At 34.9% G+C, this 26,748-nt stretch overlaps 1 protein-coding gene across 6 annotated transcripts in view; it reads left to right on the top strand.

Moving 5' to 3' along the window:
- The window catches only part of Marf1 (meiosis regulator and mRNA stability factor 1-like protein), a 98,110-nt gene that overhangs the window by 52,693 nt on the left and 18,669 nt on the right, over positions 1–26,748 (top strand). For 2 of the 6 annotated variants that reach the window (XM_067088155.1, XM_067088153.1), the window contains exons 8-18: positions 4,274–4,377; positions 4,550–4,802; positions 5,205–5,395; positions 5,568–5,652; positions 6,758–6,899; positions 12,828–12,950; positions 13,377–13,552; positions 16,349–17,621; positions 17,786–18,019; positions 22,844–23,047; positions 24,000–24,138. In XM_067088155.1, coding sequence (XP_066944256.1) covers positions 4,274–4,377; positions 4,550–4,802; positions 5,205–5,395; positions 5,568–5,652; positions 6,758–6,899; positions 12,828–12,950; positions 13,377–13,552; positions 16,349–17,621; positions 17,786–18,019; positions 22,844–23,047; positions 24,000–24,138 — 2,924 coding nt within the window. The remainder of the gene's footprint in view (positions 1–4,273; positions 4,378–4,549; positions 4,803–5,204; positions 5,396–5,567; positions 5,653–6,757; positions 6,900–12,827; positions 12,951–13,376; positions 13,553–16,348; positions 17,622–17,785; positions 18,020–22,843; positions 23,048–23,999; positions 24,139–26,748) is intronic. The other 4 variants (XM_067088158.1, XM_067088156.1, XM_067088154.1 and 1 more) reach the window with 3 other exon arrangements.

Here is a 26,748-nt window from a genome sequence, read left to right as displayed (position 1 = left end):
CATCCACCCTGATGTAGATAGGGTCAGCCTCACACATGCAGTGTAGCGGGTCAGCCTCATGTACGTAGATTAGCGGGTCAGCATCACGTATGTACTTTGGCTGGTCAGCCTTACGGTAGTAGCCTAGCGGGACAACCTTTTGTATGCAGACTAGCAGGTCAGAAAATAGCGAACACTGTACGTTTCGGCAAGCGGGAAACATGAATTTTGCTTCTGTAGTTTAGTGGGTAAGCCTTATGTTTGTAGCCTAGCAAGACAACCTTTTGTATGCAGACTAGCGGGTCAACCTTATTTTTGTTGCATAGCAGGACAAACGTTTGTATGCAGACTAGCGGGTCAACCTTATGTTTGTTGCATAGCAGGACAAACGTTTGTATGCAGACTAGCGGGTCAGAAACTAGCGAATTTTTTACGTTATGGCCGCCACAAATCCCAGTTTTTGCTTCTCACCACCCAAAACCCTGGTTCCCAACACGGTCCCCCTTACCGTTTTATTAACTTTAAACGTTGCTTTCCCTTTGGGAAACACCACCAAAAACACGCTTTTCATTACCGCCATGAAGCAAAATGGGAGCTATTTAAAACGGGCGTGTTTTCTATAGTGGTTTTTTTTGGCGCCAAAGGTAGGGTCCTGCGGACTTTCAGCGACTCCAATTTTCCTTGAATAATTTGAGGATAAGTTCCACAGAAAAATCTGCGAATAACTGAAACCGCGATTACTGAACTGCGACTAAGTGGGGTCCACTGTATCTTCACTGGCCTTATGCTTGCCATTAGCCATGATAGAAAAAGGATAGGCTCGATATTTCATGATAAAATCACACTAATAAATGGGAGCGCAACAGATGACATCTTACCACTAATGTAGGTTTAAGTCTGGGATGGTTTATTGGCATCAGCTTTGGTGCTGTGTGGCTTGGGTAGCGGCAAAAATTGAAACTAAGCAGAAGTGCACAATACAAAATTTGAACTTGAAGGTGGCAAAGGGAGCACTCCAAACACAATTTTGATTTATAATCACGTTTGTTCTTACCTCTGAAAGATCATAACTTGAAAGTTTGGAAGTACAGTGGCATCTGTGATTAAAAATAGATTTTTCACATTTCTCGATGTAGAGTTTAGCATGAAACGTAGGCAAATGAAATTTGATAAATGGGAAACAAGCTAATGTGTCAAGTCCATGGGGAAAGGTAAAGTTGAATAGTAATAGAGGGGGAGGCTTCTCCCAAGGTTCAGGTATTGATTTCATTTTATCCTTGTATAAGTTCTAAACTAGGCCATTTCAGATGGGCTTGTGGACTGCATGTTTGTTTTGGGGAAAAAGAGCAAGGTGCAGTTCTTGCTGGGTCTCATTAACCCTTAAACGCCGAGCCTCTATTTACAAAAGTGTCTGCCGTATGCCGGCGGCGTTCGGGAGTTAGCGCTTGAAGCTTTTTTTTTTTTTTTTTTCCAAAAATCACAGCACACTTAGCTTTTAAGATTGAGTTCATTTTTGGCTCCTTTTTTTGTCATTGCCTGAAGTTAAGTATGCAACCATCAGAAATGAAAAAAATATTATATATAAATATTGGAATATATGACAGTACAAAAAAAAAAATTCATATATAATTGTATACAAATCGCGCTGTGAGCAAAACGGTTAAGGCTAACGAGTTATTTTTTTTTTTTGTTATATTGTACACTAAATTGCAATGATTTTGGTATATAACAAATTGTAAACGATCAAAGCAACACAGAGAAAGTATTATCACAAAATGATGCATGAATTCGTAACGTGCGGACGTAAAAAATCATTTTTTCAAAAATTCACCACAAATCGAAATATTGTGCTAGAGACTTCCCGTTCATTGCAAAATGAAGGTAATTGATTGAATATTACTAGACTGTAAGGGTTTAGCTTACAATTGCAGTTTTCGACCATTTTGGTAGAGTTAAAGTAGACCGAAGGTCGAATTTTTTCTATTTATTGTGATTTATATGAAAATATTTCAAAACTGATAAAAGCTACAACCATGAGTTATTTTATGTTGTATTCTACATGAAATTGCACACATTTTCATGTATAACACTTTATGTAACGCCTAATAGAAAACGGTGCGAAAATTACAACAAGGTGACTAAAGAAATTCTGAGATTTTCAGCAGTGTTACCACGCGCAGAGGTAAGGAAAAAGTTTTCAAAAATTCACCATAAATCGAAATATTGTGCTAGAGACTTCTCGTGTGTTGTAAAATGAAGGTAAATGATTGAATATTACTAGAATGTAAGAGGTTTAGCTTACAATTACATTTTTCGACCATTTCGGTCGAGTCAAAGTTGATCGAAGGTTGAAATTTTAGCACTTAATGTGATTTATATGAAAATGTCAAAATTGATATAAGCTGCAACCATGAGTTATTTTTTGTTGTATTCTACATGAAATTGCACACATTTTCATATATAAAATTTTATGTAACTGCTAATGTAAAATAGTGCAAAAATTACGACAAAGTGACTAAAGAATTTCTGAGATTTTCAGCAGAGTTAGGGTGGACGTAAGAAAAAAGTTTTTTTCAAAAATTCACCACAAATCGAAATATTGTGCTAGAGACTTCTTGTTTGTTGCAAAATGAAGGTAATTGATTGAATATTACTAGAATGTAAGAGTTTTAGCTTAAATTGCATTTTTCGACCATTTCAGTCGAGTTAAAGTCGACCGAAGGTTGAAATTTTGGCACTTAGTGATTTATATGAAAATGTCAAAATTGATAAAAGCTACAACCATGAGTTATTTTTTGTTGTATTCTACATGAAATTGTGCACATTTTCATATATAAAACTTTATGTAAAGGTTAATAGAAAACGGTGCAAAAATTACAACAAAGTGACTAAAGAATTTCAGCAGAGTTAGCTGATGCTTTCTTTTGGGATAAGAAAGAAATTCGCACATGCGCAGCTGGGTCACGCTTGTAAACAAAACAACAGCATGGTCCGTGAACTCCCAGCATCCCTCAAGGCGCCTGATTTAAAATTTTTCGCAAACGAGTCATATAAGTATTTTTCCGCGAATATTTAAAAAAACTTTGTAGTAGACGTATTTTACGTCCACTTGGCACCCGACAAAATTTTTGTCAACGTAAAATACGTCCAGTCGATGTTTAAGGGTTAATGAGGACAGTATTAGGTAGGACAGTATTAGCTAATACATTACAGGTCTTTGGTTAAGACACCCCTACCTGTATTGCAATACTGTGTTGATTTTGTGTTACAGCACCATCACTTGATGTGCCTTGGGTTGCAAACTGGAGGTGTTAATAAAGGTTCTTTGAAGTGATGCAGACCACCAACTGAGTTAACCTGCCTGTTACATTACAGCCATTAATTTTAGCATCTGCCCACTTTTCTTTCGAACATCTTCAATTTATGTAAGTAAAAATGTAAGTGTTATCATATAGTGATTTCCATATATAAAACTGTTGCCATCACAGCTCAAGGAGCACCATTACTGTTCTATTAAGGTTATGGTTCAAGTTTGTCCTCTCATGGTAGGATATAACTTGCTGCTGTCAGCCTGTTATCTAGTTTCTTTAATGTAGTCCTGAATCCTGGTATGTCTTAGTCAGGTTCTTAGTGATTTTTGGTAATACGTCAGTTTCACTGATAATATATTGAGGCACTTGTTGCAGTTACATTTGCATATTTTTGGTAGGATCTAGTCCTCCATTTTGGACAACAAAGCTACAGCTGGCAACTTTACACTTTTCTCTGCCCATTAAAGTCCATGAAAAGTAGCTCATGGTTAAGGTCTGATATGGGTTGTTGCTCCGTAGTCTTGAGTGCCAGTTGAAGACTTCAAGTTGCATCTACCTTCTTTGTTGTTTATTCTGAATGTGGAGAAAAGATGCTAATTTTGTTGAGGAAAATATATATCTGGCATCTAATTTTTGTTAATTTCTGACAGTTACCACAGTTTACATTGCAAATGTTAAACCATGACTGCTTCTCAGTTTGTCAGAAGCAGCTTTGGAGTTAACAGAAAATTTTATAGTATGTGGTGGGCCAAGAAGGAACGTTTAAGTTGGAGATGTAACTCATGGAAATTAATTTTAAGTTTGTAATGTTCCTGAGTTAATTTCATTGCCAGGAAAATGTTATATTAATACTGTATATCAGTGCTTTTAATACTGCTGCTGTTGAATTGTAAAACCAATTTACTTTTATCTTTGCTGTGATATTTTTTCTTTATCCTAGTTGCCGAAATTATTGAAAGACTAAATATATCTTATTATTTTAGGGCCAAGAAGAGGTTAGATGGTGAAGATGTTTATGGCAATGAGATATACTGTACCTTTGGAAAGAATCTAGACAAAGAAGGTATTCCAAAAGTTGATAGTGGTGGTAAGTGTAACTTTTTTTTTTTTTATTAGTAAATTTAATTACCATTTTAGAATCAGACATTGAGTATAGCATTCATTAAGGTTTTAGATTTGAGATGTTTTTTTTTATCTTTACATGAAATGTTTTTTTTATCCTTCTAACATGAACTGAATGTGAACTTTCATTTGCCCAGGTAAATTCCTACCATATCAGCCTTGGCGAGAAAAGGGACAGGATTTATTTGACACGTGGAAACCTGGAAGCAGCAAAGGCTTTCCAAATCCTTCAAATATAGGTATGGAAGAAGTTGGTGCTGCTAGTCTGTCTTGGAGGTTGAGAGACCCTGTATCAGAAGGTGCTGTGCAGAATCCATACTCATCCTTCAAAAGCTACAACAGGCATTCTTCTGTAAATTACTCCAGTGACAATGGGCATTTTAATTCTGGGTAAGGTATTACAGGAGCTTAAGGTTGTCTGTGCCATGGAATGTCAGTTTTTCCATATTCAACTTGTATAGCATAGTTAAACCTAGGGTATGAATTCCCTTCCCCTTGCATTTTGTAAGATTAATATCCAACCAGATTTGCATTACAGTATTTTGGTAAGTTTGTAAAGAATGGAAATTAAATGCGTTATATACTGATGCCCTCACCCACTACCTTTGAATCAATTGAGTTTTGGGGAAAATATGTAGGGCTATTGTATCACAGCAATTTTTCATAATTTGTCACTGCCTGCCATTACATTTGGATATGAATAGATGATAGGGACAGCAGAGCTTTCTTAGTTAATTTAGAAAAGGTGGTGGTTAATAAATTTCTCAATTTTAATAGATTTATTGTAAACAGAAATCAGCGAAGTTGGAGGAAAAACTGTAGATCCCAAAATCCATCTGGTGGTGCACTAGGTATTGGGAGTTTCAATGGTTTATCAAGGATAGATTATTCTAATCGGAGTGATGACAATAACCCAGACAATGTAGTACAGCCTATGTATTTGGATAAAACTCCTGAACAATTCAGAAAAGGACGTTCACAGAGTAAGTAAGGGGAACTAATGTTAGCATGAAGTAAGTTCAAAACTTATATTGATTGATAACTTATATAAAACTTATCTGGGATGATTGAAATCAGTGTAATAGAGTTGAAAGAAAAGTTATCCTTATTTGTTGAGAAGGTTCATTTACTTAATTTTACTGACTTTATGCTTAGGGGTACATTTTCGAATGAGTTCCCCTCCAAGTTTAACGTTCAGCACGAGGACACCAGATACTTTTACTATGGATTCATCTTTCAGGTATTTAAAAAGCTTTACTCTAGGTAGGTTTTGGGGAAACTGGTATGAATAGTTTTTTCTGAGTAATTTAAAATAACACTAGAACCAGTAAAGCTTGTATCCGCAATTTGGTGAAACCCTCAAGTATTTGATTTATGTATACAGTACATGTACTTTATTTCAGGATTACCATTACAGTAGCTCTTCAACTTCTTTTCATCTTTATAATAAAAAGGTTTACTTCTCTGTTCATTTAATGGCGATATATTTTACAGATTCTCTCAAATTGAGTGGTATCTGTAGGGTGCAATAAAACTTTGGCCAGAAACTATATAAAGTACTGTACTGCTAAAAGGATGGTATTGTGGATGTTTCCAAGTTTCGGCCATGTATGAGTGTTAATTCTCAGATTCTGGCACTAGCAGGAAACTGCTTTTGAAGTTGAAGGGCTACTGATTTATGTTGCTCTTTAGTTGGGTTATGACTATTGCATATACAACACTCGATTATTGTTTTTCTGTTTTACAAAAGCATAATGGGCTAACATGTAAGAACATGTACAGAATTAGCTGTTCAAAAACGTTAATTTATTTGCACCGTAAATCCTGGGTGGTTGTAGTTCAGCTGCTTTTGAGTGTAAGTCATTGGAAAAATTAGAAATTTGTAAGCAGTTAGCATTTGAATGAACAAAGTGGCACCTCTGCATGGTACTTGACCAAAGTAAAAATTGAAAAAGGCTTAGTAGTATATCAGAGTTAAGGGTTTTGGATTTTACTTGAACTCAAATTGGTTGGTGTGTACTGTAGACAGTATGAGTTTCATGACAAGAGCTGTGTTTTAAGACCTTACTTTCAGGTATCTACATGTGTGAAGAACTTAGTTTGAAGTAATTTAGAGCAAGAATGTAATGGTATTACAGTATTAGGTATTTTTTTCTGTTGTACTTTAAATTTTGGTAAATTTTGGTATTGTGGCATATCTAAACAAGGAGTAAGAAAGATGAGTGAACTAGTTATTTTTTCTGCTTTCAGAACAAAGCATAGCTGCTGTTTTTATTAGTCCTTTATATTATACTCCAGTTATAATGTTGATTATCTAAAACGTAACTGATCTTTGGGTTTTCCAGCAGAGCACGCAGTCCATCACCTTTGTTGTGGAATAATGTTAGTCCTGTTAAGAATACATGGAGTCCATCATTGGCTTTAGACATACAAGGTCAAGTCTTGTATGGGTTGAGAGACATGGCAGTTTCAGAAAATTCAGTAGCAGTAAGTTAACACCATTGATTTTGCACATGATGTTTTTAGTTTTAATTTATATTATGTATTGTTGATGCATCAGGGTTACTTTGTCTATTACCTTGAAGTGATGGCTTTTCTTGAAACAAAGTTCATTTCTTCACCAATGTCAATTCATGCCTTCCTTTCTTAATTTATGGCATTAAAAAGATATTTCCATTAGCTATTTTTCTTAAAGATATAAGTGTGAACACACCTTAGTACAGGCTCACAATCTTATATCCAGAATTCTTGCAGCTAGCTGTTTCAGTTTTTGGATTTCTTTTTTATACAAGCACAGTTTATTTCCAATAGAAAGATGTAAAATTAAAAAATATACTTAAAAAAGAACAGCGATTTGCTTTTATACATGTATATCATCCGCTCTTGTGTATCATGTGATCCTTCATATTGTCACAAAATATGATTTCACCACATACCGTATATCATGTATAGTATGAGATACATTTTTGGTATGCTATTGTACTAGGCTAGGCTTCCTATGCCTCTTAGTTTGGTAGATTCAATTGGTTAAGCATATTATATCTAAGTTAGCTTTCAGCTAAATACAGTACAGTCTGACCTCTTTAAACCAGCTCCCTTGGGACCAGCTATAGCTGGATCACAGAAATCACCCCTAAAAAATCTGTGTGTAAAAGTCCTGCCAGCTCATCCCACATTTAATTGCTGTGTTCTTAAAATTAGAAAAAGATCCCGGCCAAACACCAATAACTGGAACATCACAAGATACCAGCCCAACGCTGATAACCGGAACATCAAGTAATTGTGGTAATAAATGGTGTTTGACTCCATTAGCGCTGATCAGGGATGATAAACTGCTTACTGACGCTGATAAACTGCTTATCAGCGCCGGAAATCACCTACCGACGCTTATAAACCGCTTACTGGCGGCGGAAATCTGGTTAACGGCGTCGTTAGCCAAGCGTTGTGAAACCGAAACACCATTAAATGATGCTGCTGATAAGTGGTGACTGCCTGTGTACAGTAAATGCATGAATCCTCGCACTTTGTTGAGTTTAAAACCGCTTTATATTTCATCCATCTTAATACTGTACTTTATATTGATGTTCTACTTTCCACAAGGAAAATTTCATCTTTTAGAATTTTGGATAAAGGATTGTAAGCCTGTACACAAGTAAAAACCATATTTTGGTAATTGATATAATCTTCAGTAGTTTAATTTCAGTATAACCAAATATTTTTTAATAGATATTTATTTTTTTCTTTACTTTCCTTTTCAACTCCATCATTCATTTACCAGTTATTCATTTGTTAGTGCATTCCTGCAAGTAATATAAGGGACCCTGTGGCATATGATCCCTATATTTTTTCATTTAATTCGAATGTAATAATTTTTGTTGCTTATACATTAAAATGGCAGAAAGTTATATAGCTGATATGTCTAAATTTTATATAAAATAAAAATTATAAAATTAGGAAAATTATAGAATTTTTAAACTAAGGATATTTTATTTTTAAATCAGTTTCATTTCTGTAAGTAATATTGAAAGCTATATGCATTTAAGTTTATAAAATGGATTAATTATATTCTCAGCTGTTGGTACTAATAGATTAAATGGACTGTATATTAGACAAAAAAAAATTAAAATTAAACACTGAAAATTCATTTAAAAATCTAATGCAAACAACTTTAAGCCAAAAAACAAACTAGAACCTTTCGGAAATAACAAAAAGAATTGTGTATATAGGTTAAAAATCAACGGAGCCTTAGAAATTTGAAGTTGTTAAACTTTACTTTTGAGAAAGATACCTACAGTCAAGATGGTTTTCTGGTGAAGGTTTGGCAGTGTTTGGAGGCACTTATCGGTAATTAACCCTTAAACGCCTGTTGGACGTAGCAAACGTCGACTAAAATTGTCTGTTGAATGCCGAGTGGACGTAGCAAACGTCGACTACAAAAAATTTCAACCTTCGGTCAACTTTGACTCGACCGAAATGGTCGAAAAACGCAATTGTAAGCTAAAACTCTTACATTCTAGTAATATTCAATCATGTACCTTCATTTTGCAACAAATTGGAAGTCTCTAGCACAATACAGTATTTCGATTTATGGTGAATTTTTAAAAAAAACTTTTTTCTTACCCCCCCTCGGTAACTCGGCCGAAAATTTCAGAAATTCTTTCGTCATTTTTTCGTAATTTTTGCACTGTTCTATATTAGCCGTTACATAAAGTTTTATATATGAAAATGTGCGCAATTTCATGTACAATACAACAGAAAATAACTCATGGTTGTAGCTTTTATCAGTTTTGAAATATTTTCATATAAATCACGATAACTGCCAAAATTTCAACCTTCGGTCAACTTTGACTCGACCGAAATGGTAAAAACGCAATTGTAAGCTAAAACTCTTACATTCAAGTAATATTCAATCATTTACCTTCATTTTGCAACCAATTGGAAGTCTCTAGCACAATATTTCGATTTATGGTGAATTTTTGAAAAAAACTTTTTCCTTACGTCCGCACCAGAAATTCTTTCGTCACGTCGTAATGTTTGCACTGTTTTATATTAGTCGTTACATAAAGTTTTATATATGGAAATGTGCGCAATTTCATGTAGAATACAACAGAAAATAACTCATGGTTGTAGCTTTTATCAGTTTTGAAATATTTTCATATAAATCACAATAACTGCCAAAATTTCAACCTTCGGTCAACTTTAACTCGACCGAAATGGTAAAAAAACGCAATTATAAGCTTAAACTCTTGCATTCTAGTAATATTCAATCATGTACCTTCATTTTGCAACAAACTGGAAGTCTCTAGCACAATATTTCGATTTTTGGTGAATTTCTGAAAAAAAAAAAAATTTTCCTTACGTCTGCGCGCGGTAACACTGCCGAACATCTCAGAAATTCTTTCGTCATGTTGTCGTAATGTTTGCATCGTTTTACATTAGTCGTTACATAAACTTTTATATATGAAAATGTGTGCAATTTCATGTAGAATACAACAGAAATTAGCTCATGGTTGTAGCTTTTATCAGTTTTGAAATATTTTCACATAAATCACGATAACTGCCAAAATTTCAACCTTCAGTCAACTTTAACTCGACTGAAATGGTAAAAAAACGCAATTGTAAGCTAAAACTCTTACATTCTAGTAATATTCAATCGTTTACCTTCATTTTGCAATAAATTGGAAGTCTCTAGCACAATATTTCAATTTATGGTGAATTTTTGAAAAAAACATTTTCCTTACGTCTGCGCTGTAACTCGGCCGAACATCTCAGAAATTCTTTCGTCTCGTTGTCGTAATATTTGCACCATTTTATATTAGTCGTTACATAAAGGTTTATATATGAAAATGTGCGCAATTTCATTTACAATACAACAAAAAATAACTCATGGTTGTAGCTTTTATCAGTTTTGAAATATTTTCATATAAATCACGATAAATAGAAAAAATTCGACTTTGTCAACTTTAACTCGACCGAAATGGTTGAAAACTGCAATTGTAAGCTAAAACACTTAGTCTAGTAATATTCAATCAATTAGCTTCATTTTTAAGTTTCTAGCACAATATTTCGATTTATGGTGAATTTTTGAAAAAAAAAAATTTTTTACGTCCGCTCGTTACGAATTCATGCATCATTTTGTGATAATATTTTCTCTATGTTGCTTTGATCGTTTTAAAATTTGTTATATGCCAAAATCATCGCAATTTAGTGTACAATACAACTAAAAAAAAATTAAGTCATCAGCTTTAACCGTTTTGCTTACAGCGCAATTTGTATACAATTATATACGAGTTTTTTTTTTCGCTGTCATATATTCCAATATTTATATATGATAATGATATTTTTTCATTTCTGATGGTTGCATACTAAACTTCAGGCAATGACAAAAAAATGAGCCAAAATGAACTCTTAATCTTAAAAACTAAGCGTGCTGTGATTTTTGAAAAATACTTTTTTCCGCTTGGCGCTAACTCACCGAACGCCGCCCGGCATACGGGAGACGTTTTTGTAAAGAGGGCTTTGGCGTTAAAGGGTTAACCAGCTCTAGCAACATAATCAGGATATTTTACCAGTTTCTCTTATTTGGCACTAGAAATATTCACACTAACTGCCATGAAAAGAAATTATGATTAGTGGAAGACTTTTTAGCAGGGTTTCCATTGGATGACCTTCGTTTAGCTTCAGCTTCGAGCTTTTCTTCGTTGGCCTGGCCTCATATATAAACCACTTTACGGTTATTATTTAGTTTTTTGGTCTGCATATTCACAATGGTGTATTTAATTATATAATATTCTCAGAAGTAATAGCAAGGAAATTCAAGAAATAACTATTTTTTATAGGATAAGTTACATCTAACCACGTGTAAGCCAAGTATTGATGTTACTGATTAGAGTGAATTACTGATCTTAGAAATTGCGTATGAAGCATTTGAAGGACAAATGCCCTGCAGCAGGGCTAGCCTCTCAAACAAAAGTATTGAAAAAAAAAAAATAAATAAAAAAAAAGATTTTTCCACTCCATCTTTTGACAGGTGTCACTTTGTCAGTTGGCACTTAAATGACCGTGGTATTTAACTTGTGCATGTGCAAACCAAAATCCATAAAAACCTGTAGAAAGATAACCAAAGTACTTTATGGGATTGTTTTATAATTTTTGTGTATGTGGCCATAATTAACTAAAAATACTGGGTCTAGGGTCTCTTAAGAAATGTCAGTTGGGATTAATTGGTTATTTTAAACTTAACCATTATCCTCCCCTAGGACATTGAATGAACTGCTTTTAGCAGTGTTTACTAATACAATTGTAGCAGGGTTTTTATTGCATAAGAAAATAGATGTATTTATATTTCGTAGATGTACAGACATTGGTATCTTAGTAGTGGTAAAGAATTGGAAAAGCCTCTAGTTGTGAACTAGATATTTTAACGATGCACTCAAAATTAGGGCCAAAGTCAGCAAATAGAATTTGATACACTGCTGTAACCAGTGTTATCAGCTTTCTGTTCGCAGCAAGATAAGTTTATACTGTATTTAATGTTAAGTATGCTCTGCTGTTGAAGAGTAGCAACAGTATTTTGAAAATTTTCAGAAGCTGACGATATTGGGCTATCCTTTTGAAGTTTCGTTATTGATATTTTGGTATTATTAATGTGGTGTTGTATATTGAGTATAGTAAAATACACAGATCACTTTGCCTTTTTGGCATTACCACCTCTATTTCTGATGAGACTTTCAACCTCCATTTCTAGTTAACTCGGTTATAAAACTTTTGGAACTATAAATTAGTATAACATCTAACCTTATCAATAACAGCAAATCCTCTGAACCAGCCTTGTGATAAAGCCAAATAAATTAGCTCAGTGGTCTGGTTGAAACTTTGTAATGAATGATTTCTAACAGTGCTCCAGGAGAGACTACGTAATTTTCCCAGTAATTCCTCCATAACTTGCCTGTGTGCATACATATACTGTAGTTGTAATTTGATATATGGACTTTTTCTCGTTTCATGGTTTGTTACAAAATTTTTAATGATTGTCACAATTATCATTTTGAAATGACTAATGACATAATAAATGAGGTTGTGTAGGCAGAGTTCAGATTATGCACGATCATGGCCTACTGAAGAGGTCTTCCTTCACCTTTACGACACTGTCTGCATTAATTGTTATTGAACAATAAGTGTACCTAGACCTCAGTGTATTGGAGCTACATTATACCATCAGAGAATATTTTAACGTAGTCCATGCTATCGTATTAAATGATTTTGATGAATGCTTGTATATACTGTAATGCTCCTCTCCTCCTCAAAACACTCCTACTTGTTAGCAGAACAGTACATTTGGTAAATTATTAATATGAATGCATATTTGGTTATTTTTATGTGACCATTTGTTTTAACCACCCACTCATTTTGTAGGACAACAGCCATTCAAATGTGCCACAGGTTCCAGTAGAATTGCAGATTACTAATCTTGACCAGAATATAGATGCAAGAGAAATGAAGCGCATCCTCTTCACAATTTTCAGGGACCATGTCATGGTGAGTTGACTGAGCTGTTGTACAAATGACTGTTTATATTTTCTCAGTGCATAGGGAATGTTCACTTGAATTGACATATAATCAAATGTCTGTAAAGCTGGGAAATTAAAGGCCTGTTTGGTATACTTTAAATGGATTTGGCTGTGGGTTTTTTTTTTTTTTATACTGTTTAGGAGATTTTGATGAATCCTAGACAGTTTCATTTTTAATATCTTGAATATGGAATTGGTAAAATTACAGATAACTTGAGTTAATTAAAACTCCTGGTACTGGAGTCAGTTCAAAAGAAAATATACTTTAGTTTTCAAGCCTAATATAGGATAGACATGTTCTGGAAGATGACTTCACAGTTGTCAGTTTGTTGGTGGTTGTGTAGATTTACTGTATTGATAAAACCAAGATTATCACCCTACATTTTTGTTTTAGGTGCTTCATGTTTCTGTGTTCATCCAATCTGATGGAAACTTGGCAGCAACATTAAGAGTACCTTCGCAGCAAGATGCTCAGTATGCTATTTCACAGTTACATCGTAAAAAAATTGGTGCCAAAAGGATAATTATATCCTATGTCAACCATAATCAACCTTCTCCTGAACTGAAAAGGTGAGAGGCTAATGTTTTTTCCTTTTATTGTAAGCATGTGCACCCTGTAATAAGGTAAATTAGAGTAACCATTGAATGTTTTGATCAGTTTTTTTTTTTTTTTTTTTTTTTTTTTTTCCCCAAAAGTTTTAAAGTAGATTTGTCCCATTTTACTGGCAAAAGTTATGTTTACAGACCTCCCTAATATGGACAGAATTTTGTGAATGTCTGCAAGACTGTATGATGGTCAAAATCCAAACAAAATTGTAACTTGTTATAAATTTTATAAAAATATAAGGAAATCCCAAAATTGGGTGATTTTGCAATGACCTCTGAAAAATTGCTGTGTAGACTATAACTCGACAAATGCCAGCAGTATTGTTCAGGCAAACCAGTAATTCTCTCTCTCTCTCTCTCTCTCTCTCTCTCTCTCTCTCTCTCTCTCTCTCTCTCTCTCTCTCTCATTCTGCAAAAACATTAAATTGAGGATATGAAAGACTAGTACTATGTAAATTACATCTAGGTGCACACATTTGAAACATGAAAAATTTCCGACTCCAATTGTCAAGATAACTCCCGTTCTCAAGACAACTCCTCTGCGCCCAAGACACCCAGCTATGCATTGACACTGGATGAACAAAAGTTTTGGAAATATTTCGTCTGTTTTTCAAAAATTTGGCTACACATATTTTCTTAGTTCTGAAATATGATAGATTTTACTCTTATGAAACATACTTTGGCCGTATTTTATCAAATGTGTTTTTGCATTCAAGTAAGAGATAAATATAGAATGTTAGTGAATTTTGAATGAAATAATTTGCAGACATGTAGTATCACTACTGAGCATGGCTGTACAAGCAGGTGTATGACATGACAAGAACAAGGTGCACAGAAAAATGAATAGCTGGGTATCATGGGCCAAGTGGGGTTTGCTGGACATGAGCAGTTGGAGCTTTCTTTCCCATATTTCAGATTGGTGTCCCTGGATACAGTTTGCTCAGTTAAGGTTGTGTATCGTTAATGTGTGTATAGTAAACAGAGATTCACACTGCACTTTATACTGTCAGCTGCAATGTATACGATTTGCTACTGAAGCTTCTAATTTTAGTTATGTATTATATAATAAAGTAATTGAATGAGATCTGTCAGTCAAGTTTCTAGACTGTTAGGGCTCACTTGAAGATTGTACATAAATGAAAGGAATGAATTGGAGGAAAGTTAAATATGTTGCGCAGTTAGGTGGAAAGAAACCGAGGGATAGATGAGCATAAAATGCAAGAAGTCTTGCATCAAGGGCTGAAGGAATGCTGAAATACAGCCTTAGTACTGTCTGCTATACATCATACAAATTATACAGATGGAAACTCCACCTCATCATGGAATATCGTGATGCAGAACGGGTCTGTCCTCATTACCTGTACCTAACTATGCATCCTTTTTCATAGTAGAACAGTGTAGATTGGTCACCAGTTAAAGATTGAAAACGTGCTACATTACTGTAGAGATATTGTTAGTACATCACATGAAGAACTTAAGAATTCTCCTTAATTGGTCAGGAAGTTTTTTCATTTCACACTGTGTGAAACTAGTACAGAAGTTATTAAATTCTTGCTCACATAGGGAGTGAAGGAAATCAAGATGATAAAGTTGCCTAAGCTACAGTTACTATGACCAGGTCAGTTGCAGCTAGTTTTGTTAGTCGTTTTATTAAACCCATCAATAAATAACACTTTAAGGAATGATGAATCTGACGATTCAAGTTTTTATACTCGCTAGATTCTGGCATTTACTACAGGGAGAACCGCACATGAAGTAATTATCACTTTGAGCCGTTCACCATACATGGACAAGAATGTTTGCTGAAAACCCAAGTAACTCAATACTAGGGTGCATAGTTAGCACAAAAACACTACACAGTTAATGAAGGTTAACATGATTGTCCATTTTTCAGTCAACAGCACACACTGTCATGAAAACAGTCAATGGCAAACACTGTCATGAAACAATTGGGAAGGAAACTTTTTATCATTAATAATTTCACTTTTATAACCTGTCGGTAATTTCTTTGTTACAGTTTATTAAATGATCGTTTTTTTTTTTTTTTTTTTTTTTTTTTATCAACCCTTTTAGTCAGTTTTATGATAAGCATGTAGACTTGTTCTGGTTAGAACTTATAACAGTTTTAGTGTCTCCATTTTTGTATTATAGCATGACTAATTGATAATGAGTCTCTAGCAGTTTTAATTATAGGCATTCATTTCTGAAATTTAACCACTATAAAAGAAAAGTATGCATAGTGCCAATAATAGTTTTTATTGTACTGCTGAAGTGGTTCTCCTCATCACATTTGCTGTATATGTATGGTATTTTTGTTGTATGGTGCTCTGATAATTTTAAAATATTTGAACTTTATTACACTTTGCATGAAAATATTTATAGAATAAAATTTTCCTTTAAACTTTTTAACTTTTTAACTAAAGACACACTAGTGAATGTTATAGCTCCTTGGTATACTACTGGATTTTGATCGTAGTGCTTGGTGTTCTGAGTTTTCTGTGATGAATTAATAAATTAACTTTGTTCTATGAAATAAAATAATTACTGTAGCATAAAGTATCTAATAGTGCTTTGTTTTCATTGGTTATAAGCATTAAAATGTTTCATTCATGCACATTGCAGATAAGATTGATTTTGGCCATAGAAGAGCTTTGTATAAAAGGAATTTGGAGTAGATATCATTTTTCAATAATTTATAATGTATAAAGGTGACTTGTAAGGAAGGTAAAGTTTTAATTGCCTGATTTCTCATTTTGTCAGATCAAAGGTTATTGCTCTACTCCAAGAAGTTCCTGGCAAGAAGCTTCCCTTGTTTAAATTTCGGGAATTGTATGAGAAAAGATTCCATGAAACAATTGGTGTTTCTGAGTTGTACAATATGAGAGACATTGTAACTGTTTCTGATAACAGCACAGGTAGGATGGTGTCTCTTCACCCAGAATTTCGCAATGTTAACTCGCCGGTTCTTGTGGAAGATGACCAGGATGAAGTGAGTGGCACTATGGCATCTAGGTTTTGTAGAACTCATAGCACTGAACCAGATGATAGTGTAGGCTGGGCAGAAAGGGACCAGAGTATCAGTCTTCCAAATGTAAACATGAGTCTACGTTCTCTTGCTGCAAGCATTCATTCCTTGCTACAGTCCCACTCTGGCACAATCCCACTAGCAAGTTTGGTTGATTGTTATCAGGCTGAGATAGGGCCTCTAGAGGAATTTGAAAGTGGAGTACCACTTGAGCACCTTGTGTCTTGTTTACCTGGTGTTTGCATCATGACAGCCAGCAGTGGTTTTAAGTTTGTTCAGTGGGTTGAAAATAAAGTGAGTGATGAGGCCGAGGAACTTGCAAGGTGTGTTAGCCCCCCTTTAGTTGGTCAGCTAGCACTTTTCTCACGGGAACTTGTGGACTTGCTTAAGACCTTTCCTTACTGCCGATTAGCTTTCTCTAGATTCATTCCCGCATATCACCATCATTTTGGACGTCAGTGTAGAGTAGCTGACTATGGTTTCACAAAGTTGGCCGACCTTTTTGATTCTCTTCCCCATGTTGTCCAAGTGTTGGGTGATGGTAATAAGAGAATTCTTACATTGGCTCATAAAGCTCAAATTAAGAGGTTCTCATCTGATCTATTGAGAGTGCTGAAGGGGCAACCCACAAAATCCATCACCTTGGATGCCTTTCCTAGTGCATATGAAAAGGCTGTCTCAAAACCTTGGAATGTAGTTGACTATGGAGTGTGTGATTTCGATGACCTTCTCAGTGAGGTCAGTGAAACCACAGTACTGGTGACACGATCAGGAACAGAGACTACAATAGCCATGCCTAAAAGGGAGCAAACCCCAGAGGAGATTGAGAGAACACGTCAGTTTGCAGCTGAAGTAATTGAATTGCTCCGTCACTCCCCACAGTGTAAGCTGCAGTTCAATCGTTTCATTCCTGCCTATCACCATCATTTTGGGAGACAGTGTAGAGTGGCAGATTATGGATTCAGCAAGCTGATTGAACTTTTTGAAGCTATTCCGGATACGTTACTGGTAAAGCCCCCCCCACCTTTTTTTTCTTTAATATCGAAAGCTCTTGACCTATAACAAATTTAGTTTTGGTTTATTGCAAGTCATCATAAATTTATAGGACAGTTATTATATTTTGATGATGATGTTGGAATTCAGTTTTTGTATTTATCTACTTGTTACATAAGGTGTTTGATGATGAAGAGGATGGCGAAAAGCAGCTTCAGTTAGTGGAACGTGAACGCATGAAAGTTCTGGGAGATCAGATTGCAGCTGTTGTTAAAGGATCACCAAGACAGGTTTTAAAAATTTCTGCTCTTGCCCAAGTCTTCACTAAATACTATGGATATTCCCTGAGACCTAGTCACTATGGTTCAACAACTTTGGAAGAACTCATTGGTAAATTAAGGAATCATGTGAAGGTAAGTTTCTTTGTAAACAAGTTGATAGTGAATTATTGTAGTTTTAGTAATTTGCACTATTAGTTATGTGGTTATACAGTAAACCCCCCATATTCGCGGGGGATGCTTACCACACACCCCCCAAATAGCTAAAACCTGTGGATACTTAGAACCCTTCTAAAAACACTTTGAACTGCCTATTTTGATAGTTCAAAGACACAAAAAAAAACTAAAATACAGGTATTATCCTACTTACGACGGGGTTAGGTTCCAAAAAACCCATCTTTTGTTTGAAAAAACGTATCTCGAATATAGCCTAGCCTACACTAGGGTATTTGGTATGTATAGATATATGGTAGCGTACCCTACACTATAAAGTGTACTCTATACATACACAGTATAGTAATTATTAATATCAGCCAATTCTGGAGGTTCATGCAGAGTGACTTATGATAATTCAGTACAAAGAGAAATTGAATAACAAGAATTAGCATATCCTACACTATGGTATACTGTATTGTATACATATACGGTAGCCTAGCTTACATTATACTGTACTCTGTACTCTGTACTCTGTATTTACATATCGTATTGTACAAGCATCAACATAACGAATATGCATCTTACTGTGGATCTTTTAAAATGTTATGCCTTAATTCACTGTATCCATTAATATTGTATATATTCTTATATTGCTTTTGTATTATGAATTGCGATCATAGCGATCAATGTTTTGTTCAGAAATTGATTACGCGGTAAGTTTATCTCGCTTTATTTTACTCAGTTCAGAGTGCTTTTCTTGCCTCTAGTTAGCGTAAATAAATCTTTAGATACTTTATTTATATTGAGCAAGGTTATTTTTCGTTATACGAAGTGTTTTTAAGTTGAAATATAACTTAAATTTTGTCTCGTTGTGAAATTAACCTATCTATTTTTTTCGTTAATAGATGACGTTGGCTGTTTAGGGCCGTTTGTTTTGTGTAAAAAAACCAAGATTCCTTTCGCTATTTTCACTTGATCTCATCATAATACGAGCTTTACTTATCGTTTATCGGCGTAAAAATAGCAGTAATGTTCTTTCATGCCCCATAGTTTTGATTAAAATAATTTCTCTCCAATTTTAATTAGTCGAGTTTCATCCATGTTGCTGATGCACGATAATTTATGGTCATTCGCAGCTTGAATATTGTTTTCTCAGCTTCAGCTACAAAAGTATATCTTAGTTTAACCAGACCACTGAGCTGATTAACAGCTCTCCTAGGGCTGGCCCGAAGGATTAGATTTATTTTGCGTGGCTAAGAACCAACTGGTTACCTAGCAACGGGACCTACAGCTTATTGTGGGATCCAAACCACATTATGACGAGAAATGAATTTCTATCACCAGAAATAAATTCCTCTAATTCTTCATTAACCGGTAGGAGAGTCAAACGCGGGGCCAACAGCATGCTAGGTGACAACTCTATCCACCCCTCCAATGAAGAACTGCTTCAGCTACAACTCGCAGCTTAAATTTAGCAGTATATTTCCTTACCGGTCTTTTATTCATACTGAATAAGGGTATAATGTAAAAATATATGTCTTATTCTACTTAACTTCATTTTTACTGTAACTATGGTAATTGTGTATTATCGTACGATGGTTGAAATACAAGCAAAACGGCTGTTATTTGATTCGGTGATAAGCAAAACAACAGTTTCTCAGTCAGTTGTTTATGGCTGTACACATATACACAAGAGTATAAAACGTTTCTAATAATACTTTTATCATTATTTTACTTTAAGTAGATGGTATAGGATGAAGAGATGGAGGAGAAGTTGGTGTATTGTAATTTGGTCCCTCTTGCTGCCTGATTGTACGCTGCTGCCTATGCCTGCGTGAAATTTAAAAATAGTTTATAAATATTGTCGTATCGGTATTAATTGCTTACCCCATTGCAAAATCGAATTATCGCAAGGCATATTATCGTAGCTCTGGCACTGCCTGAGTATTTTAATAATTTTATCACAAAAAGTGCATTTATTCATGAAAATGAGATGAAAATACAGTATTTAGTGAATATTTCTCAGTGAAAAATATCGTGAATGGGCAAATTTTCAGCGAATGTGTACAGTAAACCCCCCGTATTTGCAGGGGATGCGTACCCCACACACACACACACACACACACACACACACACACACACACACACACACACACACACACACACACACACACACACACACACACCCACCGTGAATAGCTAAAATCCGCCAATACTCAAAAGCCTTCTAAAAACCACTAGGACCTGCCTATTTTAATAGTTTAAACACAAAATCCTCTAAAAATGCTTATACCTGAGTATTTTAATTTATCAGGAAGTGCATTTAATCATGAAAATACAGTAATTAGTGAATATTTCTCAGTGAAAAATGCTGCAATGGGCAAATTTTCCGCGAATAATGGGTAGATACGTTCTACAGAAATCCGCGAACAAGAGTCGACGAATCGTGAGAACGTGAATATGGGGGGTTTACTGTATATATGTTCCATAGAGAAATCCTCAATTAGACGAGTCCGTGAATCGTGAGACCGCAAATACGCGGGTTTACTGTACAGGTAGTCGTCGACTTCCGACGGCATTAGGTTCTGACAGAGCGGTCGGAAGTCGATCTCGTCGTAAGTCGACCAACCACATATGTACATGTATTCTGTACCTATCGTATATTATCCATCATATATCCTAAGTATGACTACCCTACATATACATTTTATATTATCCAAAAAATGTGCATGTATAGTACCTATTTTTACGTTTAGCATATGAAATCTTATCATGCTTGAACTCCTTGATTAATACTTTTATTACTGTATTTAACATTTTTATTGTAGGCATTCAAACCATCTGTCTGGTCTGTTTACATTTTCTTATCCGCCATTTGCATTGCCAATCGGCTACACGTATGACGTATTATTTACTTTTGTTTATTTATAGGTTTGAATTAAATACATACCGTGTTTGACGGGGCGTATAAGACGCACTTTCTTAACAAAAAAAAAAAATGGCCTAAAAAATCCCCCTGCATCCTATGTACATAGTGTAGGCTCAAAATTTAAGAATTTTGGCCGAAATTATACATGAAACGTCACGTAGATGTTGTAGCCTAGCGTAAAATTCGGTGTTATCCTAATAACCTATTAAAAACAAAGTTTATTATAATTATTTATCATTATCACACTTACCATCACCGCAATTACTACTGCTAGTATTATAATCAATATCTACGTTGTTATTATCGATATTTTCATTAAAATGTTAATATCATTATCGCCGCGTCTACAGCGGATCGCGCATTCCACATTTATAGATATAAACAGTACGTGTGCTGCCACCTATTGGTGATTATCTCGAGAGCTTTACGGATAACAAGGCCCGTTCAGTTGCTAGTTGGCAATTCCTGCTAACATTCTCTTTACGCATAACAACATGGCTTCAATCAATTGGTGGTTGACAATTCCTGCTACCATTCTCTTTAGGCATAATAACAAGGCTTCGTTGAGTTGATACTTCGTAACTCGTGCTAGCATTCTCTTTTAAGAATAACAACATGGCTTTGTTCAGTTGCTCACGAGACTCGAGCTGTTACATAAGAAACATTTTCATTTATTGAATTTTACCCCTTGATTGCATACTTTTATAATATATAATGGATATATATAACATATATTACCGTAGGTAACATCTTTATTAATGTTTTTGTTGATTCTGGCAGTAAGAAACAATGTTTACAAATGAATGTGTTGGATCTATTGGTAAACCTATGAGGTAGCTTTCAGCAGCAGACGAAACATTCGATCGTAGTAAATGGCTGATTGTTTAATACATATTTTGATAAATATAAATATGGTAAATAACTTCTTTATTAATGTGTTTGTTGATTCTGTTGGTAAGAAACAATATGCATATGATAACCTAATACTACAGTTTTTACTTACCAAAATCATATGAGCATAGGCTAAGGAAACCTTATTTTTTTCCCCTCAGTGTCCTGCTGAAATTGGGGTGCGTCCTATGCAGACATGCGTATTATAAGCCATCAAATATGGTAATTTGTTATTACATTTGATTTATTTGCAAAAAATAGAAATTCAAAATACATTACAAAAATATGAATCTTTTACCATTTTCGAACGACACAAACACACAATGCTGCCGAAAGCTGAGCATCTCTCGGATATGGCGCTGCGGTAGCGGGAAAAAAGTATCGTCTGCGCGCTCGACATATTTTAGCAAAATATAAAATTAAATATTATATATATTATTATATTGTCGTAGCTGTCGTAAAGTCGGTCAGTCGTAAGTCGCATAGGTCGTAAGTCGACGACTACCTGTATTTAAAATATAGTTTTAGGAATAGAAGAGTACTTATAAATAATTATTATTGCAGTAGTTACAAAGAGTTCCATCTGTCAGGAAAGAGAATCACTAAATGACTTTCGATGTGGTTGTAAATAAGACTTGTAATTTGTCATACAGGCAGTCCCCGGTTATCGGTGGGGGATCCGCTCTGACAGCGTGACGATAAACGAAAATCTCCAATAACTGAAAATTGCCGATTTTTGGCACTGTTGGCGCCAATGACCAGGTGTTGGTGCCGATAACTGGAGATCGGCATCTCTGTTAGGTATGTATCGACGCCAATACCCAATTATTAGCGCCAACAAGTGGAAATCAGTGCATGTCGGCGCCGAAAATTGCTGATTTTTGTCATTAGACAAGCGCCGTGAAACAGGATCGCCGATAACCGGGGACTGCCTGTATTTGATTCTAGTACTGTATAGTATATGCATTCTAATGTTTTTCTAGTTTGTTGAAACTGGAGAAGAACCCTTGGTCACTCTGGTAGATAGGAGCTACGTCCAGGAGGTTTTGGTTCAAGCACGAAAGTTACTTTGGGATGAACCTACTTGTTCCTTTGACTTGAAGAAATTCATCGACATGTATACAGAAACATACAGTAATGCTCCTAATTTAGATGTAATACATAGAGACTTGCAAGATGTCATGGTTGTAAGTACCCTTTAATGAATTTCATGATACAGTACTCAGTCCCTTTACCTCTTCCCTGTCCTTTTTATGTAGAGCAACAAGTGATTCCTTTGAGAGTAGAAAATGTCCTAAGGCATTTGAAATAGTATTGGTAAGGGTTATGGGGCAGGCTGTAAAAAAAATCAGGAAAACCAGTGTGGAATTTTTGCAAGTTGTATAGTGTGTTACTGTGTATGTGAGGTATATTAAAAATATTTTTGTATTTACTGGAGGTTTACTGCTGTCTCACACTATTGTGTATGATGATTTTAGATCTACAGTAATTGATTGCTATGATAAATCCAGTAACATAGAAAAGTACTATAAAAATTTATAAAAATGACTGGCGGCACCTTTTGCCCATTAATTCTAGATGACAAACATTTAGTAGCAGATTCGATACCAAGAAACCTTGATTAAACTAATGTTGTGACTAGTCTTTTTGTTTCTTGTAACTGTTAGCCCCCCCATTATTTTTTGGGTATTTCATTAAGCCTAAACCTGTGATTGACAAAATTTGGCATTTTTTTGAGCGACCACAAAAGTAAATTCAATGTATTTTAAAAACCAAGGATTTGCAGCTTTTTCTTTAAGGTCTACATGCAACCCTTGTAATTGATTAGTTTCCTTTATGTTGGTAAACAAAACAATCCCAGTAAATAAATTTTCTCCCTCTTGAACTGGTCAGCCCTGTGAAGGAAATTTTGTTGCATATAAGAATTTTTATTAAGAACAAGAAAATTTGGAACATATAAATTCATTTGTTTCTTGGCAGCTTTTTCAAATTGTTTCTCAGCTAAGGAAGTGCCTTATATTCGAATATTTCCTTGCTTCCTACAACAGTTGATTTGCTAAGTTTAAAATTAATGGTGATTTTGAATTATGCACTTATTATTGTAGATTACATTTAATATGAATGATTTTTTAACTTCAGATTGAAGGGGAGGAGGATAATGCAAAGATTCGGTTGGTGCCAGTGCAGATATTTGCCAGGGACATGCTGACTTTAATGCATGAGGCTGGTGGCAGAATGTTGCTTCTGAACTTTGACACTGCTTATTTGGATCGCTTTGGTCAGTATAGTGTATACTTAGCCTTCATTAATGTTTGTTCAGAACAGTAGTTTTAGAAATGCCTTTTCTACAGTTCGGTGATGGGCAGAACATTTCCCCATGGGTATCTAGTATATTTGTATTAAGTAGGAGATAATGTTTATACACTTGCCATTTCTGATCAAATCATATGAAATTAAGAGGAGAAAAAACCAGGAAGTTATATCTTTGGACAACCCAGTAGGGGTGCTGTCCACTGTAGGTATTACTAAAGGGTGTTTGCATTGTCCCTTTGGCCCCTAGCTGTATCCATTTTTTAACTGTTTACATAATCTCCATTCCTGCTTCCTCTAAATCTTGTTGCCCAACCCCTCAACTATTATTCCTATTGCATCTGTGGGATTTTCTCCCAGTTTTACCTATAGATCCTTGTACTTCATGATTATATATATGTCTTTTGCTGTCTGACCATTCTGACTCCTTAACCCTTAAATGCCGACTGGGCGTATCGTAAGTCGACTAAAATTGTCTGTCGGGTGACGAGTGGACGTACCGTACGTCGACTACAAAAAATTTCAACCTTCGGTCAACTTTGACTCAACCGAAATGGTCGAAAAACGCAATTGTAAGCTAAAACTCATACGTTCTAGTAATATTCAATCATTTACCTTCATTTTGCAACAAATTGGAAGTCTCTAGCACAATATTTCGATTTATGGTGAATTTTTGAAAAACTTTTTCTTACGTCCTCCGCGCGTAACTTTTTAACATCTCTGAAATTCTTTCGTCATTTTGTTGTAATTTTTGCACCGTTTCATATTAGCCGTTACATAAAGTTTTATATATGAAAACGTGTGCAATTTCATGTAAAATACAACGAAAATCAACCCATGGTTGTAGCTTTTATCAGTTTTGAAATATTTTCATATAAATCACGATAAGTGCCAAAATTTCAACCTTCGGTCAACTTTGACTCGACCGAAATGGTCGAAAAACGCAATTGTAAGCTAAAACACTTACAGTCTAGTAATATTCAATCATTTACCTTCATTTTGCAACAAATTGGAAGTCTCTAGCACAATATTTCAATTTATGGTGAATTTTTGAAAAAAACTTTTTCATTACGTCCGCACGCGGTAACTCTGAGGAAAACATCTCAGAAATTTTTGTCACTTTGTCGTAATGTTTGCACCGTTTTATATTAGTCGTTAGATAAAGTAGAAATTCTTTCGTCACTTTGTCGTAATGTTTGCACCGTTTTATATTAGTCGTTACATAAAGTTTTATATATGAAAATGTGCACAATTTCATGTAGAATACAACAAAAAATAATTCATGGTTGTAGCTTTTATCAGTTTTAAAATATTTTCATATAAATCACGACAAATAGAAAAAATTCTACCTCCGGTCAACTTTAACTCTACTGAAATTGTCGGACACTGCAATTTTAAGCTAAAACTCATACGTTCTAGTAATATTCAATCAATTACCTTCATTTTGCAATAAACGGGAAGTCTCTAGCACAGTATTTCAATTTATGGTGAATTTTTGAAAAAACTTTGTCCACACGTTAGGAAGTCATGCATCATTTTGTGATAATATTTTCTCTGTGTTGCGTTGATTGTTTTACAATTTGTTATATACCAAAATCATCGCAATTTAGTGTACAATACAAAGAAAAAAAATAATCCATTAGCTTGAACCGTTTTGCTCACAGCACGATTTGTATACAATTATATAAAAAAAAAATTTCCACTGTCATATATTTCAATATTTATATATGATAATGATATTTTTTATCATTTCTGATGGTTGCATACTAAACTTCAGGCAATGGCAAAAAAAGGAGCCAAAAATGCACTCTTAATCTTGAAAACTAAGCGTGCTGTGATTTTTTGAAAAATACTATTTTTTCCCGCTTCAGCGCTAACTCCCGAACGCTGCCAGCATATGGCAGACACTTTTGTAAATAGAGACTCGGCGTTTAAGGGTTAAGTTCACAGTCTTGGGTGCTGAATGGCTGCAAGTTCCTCCATGTATACTTGACTAGACAACCTAAATGTCTAAATTTCATAAAATCAATCATTCTCTGTGGGCATTGGAGGCCCTCCCCAAAAAAAAAAAAAAAAAAAAAAAAAAAAACAGGGTATAGTTTCACCCTGTATACCTAAATATTCATATGCTGTATGTCAAGGGTAGATGAATGGGTCTTGACAACTATTTCTCAGCATGAGCATACCACTTATTTTTTGTAACTTTCAATTTTTCTTTGGTGATTACTTTTGAGTACTAGCATTACTCATCTCAACTTCCATATTTGCATAATTTACCTTCTGACTGTAATCTTCAGGTAGGTATATAAAGGAAAACTGTGTGGTAGAATGAAGTAGTATGAGGAACGTTATGAGAATGGTAGAGCTTTCAAGTTCAGTTGGGATACCAGTATAGGCAGGGCAGAGGGCTAGATGTACATGGTGAGAATTGGAGGGGATGCTTAAAAACAGGTGGAAAGTGCAATGAAAATGGTTTTGAGGGGAATGGAATAAGAATCAGCACACCAGAAAGAAGAAAAAGTACTCAGGTTAAAGGAAAGATCATAATCAGAAAATTGCCAAAACAGGACAAATTTAC

This window comes from Macrobrachium rosenbergii, chromosome 44 (genome assembly GCF_040412425.1).
Source record: "Macrobrachium rosenbergii isolate ZJJX-2024 chromosome 44, ASM4041242v1, whole genome shotgun sequence".
Lineage (NCBI taxonomy): Eukaryota > Metazoa > Arthropoda > Malacostraca > Decapoda > Palaemonidae > Macrobrachium > Macrobrachium rosenbergii.
The sequence above is the reverse complement of the archived record's forward strand: the minus strand, read 5'-3'. Positions and strand labels throughout refer to the sequence as shown.